Source organism: Tachypleus tridentatus, chromosome 13 (genome assembly GCF_004210375.1).
Source record: "Tachypleus tridentatus isolate NWPU-2018 chromosome 13, ASM421037v1, whole genome shotgun sequence".
Classification (NCBI taxonomy): domain Eukaryota; kingdom Metazoa; phylum Arthropoda; class Merostomata; order Xiphosura; family Limulidae; genus Tachypleus; species Tachypleus tridentatus.
Window position 1 is genome coordinate 179,578,817 of NC_134837.1, and position 4,919 is coordinate 179,583,735.

Here is a 4,919-nt window from a genome sequence, read left to right on the forward strand (position 1 = left end):
AATGTCTGAAAAAAAATCGGATGAGCATTTGAAGGTTAAGGAGATTTTCTTCTTATTTACTTGTAGAGCTAGATATGTATTGTTTTAACATATCTGGAGTCAATTCCAAAACATGAAATGTGGTTATAAAGACACATTTGGCATTGAATAATGATTTTAGTTTGTAAAATCCAAATAAATTTCCTTGTGTGTGTGTGTGTGTGTATATATGTAATCAGTTGTGAAGAGTAATATAAATGTGGGACATTGTGAGCTTGAGGACTTGCATCTCGCTCTCCTAATTTCTGATTTTCTTATGTGAGACGAGCAAATTGGAGGTTAAGATGGTGTATCCCCACTGCACTGTGGGTTTTACTTCTTCAGTCATTTCCAAAACCTAGGATACATTTTATAATCCCACATTGTAGCTTGTACCCTAGGATCCTTTTTTAAAAAATGTGCAGCATATTTTTAAAAAATTCATGTTAATGTGTTTTGGTTTATGGCTTAAATTATATGGTTATAATTAATCAGAGGTTGGGATTTGTTGTTTTTAATGCAGTCCTTCCTCATGATTTTGTTTATTCATTAAACTTCATTTAGATATAATTATTTAATTTCACAAAAATGTATTCTTTTTAAATTACAAATTATTATAACTTTTGTTTTCTACTAATATAACACACATTTCCTTTTAGTATATTATGTTTGTACAGAATATTGAGAATTTTCAATATAAGAAGTACCTGACAACTTTATATTTTAAAAGGGATATTATTTCAAGGTTATTTTACAAAATAGTTAATGTTTAATATTTTCTATTATACTTGTAATACTTCTTTGAGACAGCTTGTTAAATTGTGGTTATTTAAAACCAATAACTTCCATAACTGAAGAAATGGAACTTTGTACATATGAAGCGTGATTTATCCATAAAATAAAAATCCATGTTTTCAGTAAAGTTCATAGCAACATAAATTATGTATCAAAAGAAAATATTACCATTGTTTTTATTCACAACCTAACTGAGAGTTAGTTGTACAAAGATAGAATTATTTAATATATATATAAAGTACAGCTGAGAAAAAATGTTTTATATATCTATAGTAATTACTAATTGTTATGGTACAGTTGTAAAGATTCATCGAGAAATGACCAAAGGGAGAGAACTGGTAGCAAAGGAAAGAGTGAGCATGATAACACAAAAAGAGTGAAAAAGGATAGCAGAGGTTCTTCAAATAATTTACAGAATCCTGAGATGTTAGATATTGAGACAGAAACTGTCATTCCATGGTAGGCTATAAAAATTTTATTTTGATAATTTTTTCCACTATCTAAAATTACAACCACAACATATTCTATTGGACTTCCTATCAGTTCAAAGCCAATGTGTGTTAGCACTAATGTTTTATATAAAGGTTAAAATGACCAATGCTCTTGTTGCTGTAAATAAATGAAGATTTCTGTTAAAACATGTAGAATGGTCCAATCTTCCCTATTCTAAAATGTAATAATTAAATATATAAAGAAAACAGCCATGCAGCTCTCAACATATTGTAGCCCAAATCAGTCTTTTTTTCACTCCTGTGAGTAGCATTACCCCATAAAATGGCAAATGTGTGAAAAAAGTATCAGCACATTATTTGGGTTGCATATTAGGCTAAATTTTTGGTCCCCATGTTCACCATACATCACTGTACTAGACTTTTCTTGTTGGGGTATGTATGTTGAAATCATCGTGTATCACACGTCTATAGGAAATATCAGGATAACAGATGCCATCTTCTCTATATCTGTACACATGCTGCAGTAAATATGGGGTGAAATCAAATGTCAGTTGGACATGCCGAGAGCTACTAGAGGTGCAAGTGTAGTAATTTACTGACATGTCAATAAAAAACTTTAACTTGGGTTGCAAGATGTTGAAAATTGTATAGTTGTATTTCTATAGTTATTTATTAAAATTTAAAGTGGAAAAGATAATATTGGACCACTTTCAGTTTGAATACTGTATGAATTTTTTATTAAACTAAACCATGAACATCAGAATCTTCACTTCTGCTTTCAATAGATGATTAAATGGCTTTTGTCTACAGTCTAAAGCTTATTTCAGTTTAACAGTATTGAATCTGTACAAAGTTGTTATTAAATAATATTTAATCTGTATAATATTTTATGCCAACATTTTTTAGTGTAAAGTATAAGGGATAATATTCTATTATAGAAGGATATCTGATTTTTATGATGAGTTATATGAATTACAAGAAAATCTACCAGATGATATGAAATTTAAATGTCCTTAAGCTATAGAGTGTCATGGTTGTAGACACTTAGGTTTTATATTGGAGAAGTTACTATGCTCAGATATAATAATTAATTTAACTAGTGTATTTATGAAAATGTCTTAGCAACGTTAAATTTGATTAAATAATTGTGTGCCACTCATCATCTTATTACGATGTAGCTCGAGATGTATACGTCCAAAATTTGGGTCTTGAAAACTATTGCAGCGATCATCGCCAATCATAACTAGGCAGTATTTTTATAGCGGGGTAATAAATAAAACAGTTGAAATTTCCACAAAATTGGTGTGTTTCAGATTCTAACCAATAAAAATTACAAAAAAGGGGACTACACTAGAGGGCCATTGTCAAGATGCGTGGTTATCAGATAGAGGACAACCGGACTTGGAGATATGGATAGTAAGGTGTTGACGCTTCAAAGCAGTTTTGGTGTAACAAAGTCAATCTTTGTACTTTATAATGAAAAAGAAATTTTAAAGATATCTAGCTTTCAATGGAATTTATAGTATGCTCATATTTCCAGTCACTTGAGTTTATATGTTTCAGTTTTGCAGATGTAATATGAAATGAGTTACAGTCACACAAGTTTTTTATTTCATATATTTCTTCCAAGTATTTTCTTTTATACAGAAACTAAAAAAGACTTCAGAATATTACTAAATGCATTAAGAGAATAAGGTGTTTTTCCTTTATAATACTAATTGAAGGATCAACCAAACTTTCAAAGCTGAAACTTAATTTGCTTTTATTCTTTTTGTTCAGGTTATGTCATGAAGAACCAGAAAACATCAGCAAAAGAGAAATGGAACACTGGGCTGTTAGAGACAGAACACTGTATGTAATAAACAACTCTACTCAGGCATTTTAGCTTTTGTATTGAGAATTTACTTCCAAATCTTATTTTCAATGTTACTTTGGAGTAACTTGAGCAAATTTAAGCTTTGGAGTAATTTTATTTTTTGTCCTAAAGCAAAGAAAAATGTTTAAATAACCTAAATAGCAAAACTGTGACAGATATTAACCCCTTTCATTGCAGTAGTCTCAGATTTAGTTAATTTTATATAGATATGATGATTTGATATTGTGTTTGAGAGGTTGTCATTGTTATCGTCTCTATTGGAGTGGGGAGAAAAAAAGTATTACAGTCATGTCTCTGTTTCCATGTGCGTATCTCAAAGCATGTCACTGTAGGACATTCCTACCCAAATTTGGTCCAGAACTAATCTCTGGATGATTTTGAAACTTTTTTATATATGTATATACATAGTTGAGAGATAGGGCATGTTCACATTCTTGGATCAATAACTATAGTGTGATTAGATTTGTAGCAAATTCCTTGGCCACATTAAGGTAAAAAACTTCAAAAACTCAGAATTTGATTTTATTCAATATAAATACATGCAATCTCAAAAAGGAGCAGCTGAGCAATGGCATGCAAGCTCTGATTGCTTTTGTATTTAATTATAATAAAAAAAGTAAAGTATGGATTAATTTTTATATACAGTATTTTTGGAATAATCACCTGATAATTTGAAGAACAAAATTGTGAAATGATTTTTTTTATAATAGAACATTGACTTTCAAAACTCTGCAGCATACTTATGTCCAAATCATCCTTGTGTTTTAATATATTCTTACACTTAACAAATTATTCTTTGAGTACTTATCATGTGGAACTAAACCATGCAGGTCTTTAACTGTTGTTGAAAAGACTATTTCACGTATCATTGCAGTGGACATTTAATTTACTCAAACCTAACAAGTGCATCTACATTAGATTAAAATTGTCTGTTAAAACTATCAAAGCTTAGTTATTTTAGGATTTAAAAATTAAACAGTGTGCAGCCAAAGTTTATTGAAACAATAACCATGGCAAGAAGCAAAATTTAACAAAATCTGGCATATGTGTTTCAACTTAAACCCAAATGTATTGAGTTAAATTATCATTCAGGATTCTCCATTGGGATGGAAATTATGTTCACATGAAAGCAGAGAAGACAATTTGCTCATCTTACAAGAGAAAGTATCTGTGATGCCACCAAGAAGCTATAACTTGTACAACCACCAGCTTCTGTAACACTTTTGCTATCTTAATAATGGTGTAAGTTAGGCTATACTCACAGGTGTTTCTGCAATGAGTTTTATGTTTCATGTTCGCTTAAACCAAAAAGAGGTTTAAAGACAAGAATGTATTGCAAGGCCTGATCATATAGTAACATCTTACCAATTCTTTATGTTGTGGTATACAAAGGCAGTATTAGAATTTTTTTCAGTGCATTTAAGTTATAATGCCAATAATTGGAGGCCATCTTATCCCTCTAGTTCACACACAATGTGTTAAATCAAACTTGCTGTAATCAGATATTAATAATGTATAAAGCCTAAACAAACTGAAAATCAAAATTCCTACCAATCAACACGTAATTTGTCATTCAGCTCTTTGAGGCTATATTTTGAGTTTTGAAACCTATATAATCACCACAGGTTTAATAAATTGTGCACTTTTCCCAAGAACCTTTATTTTTTAGTCAATTATAATTAGATTGTAAATATTTTTCAGTAAAATGAAATGCTTATGAATATAAAAGATTTTGTAATGATGTGTAAACAATTTTATATTCATTTCAATCTTTACAG

The 4,919-nt window shown here is 29.9% G+C and overlaps 1 protein-coding gene across 1 annotated transcript in view; it reads left to right on the forward strand.

The window, feature by feature from the left end:
• Nucleotides 1-4,919, forward strand: part of LOC143236391 (uncharacterized) — a 49,415-nt gene that overhangs the window by 42,118 nt on the left and 2,378 nt on the right. The window contains exons 17-18 of the mRNA XM_076474658.1: nucleotides 1,111-1,272; nucleotides 3,045-3,116. Of these exons, the coding sequence (XP_076330773.1) occupies nucleotides 1,111-1,272; nucleotides 3,045-3,116 (234 nt within the window). The remainder of the gene's footprint in view (nucleotides 1-1,110; nucleotides 1,273-3,044; nucleotides 3,117-4,919) is intronic.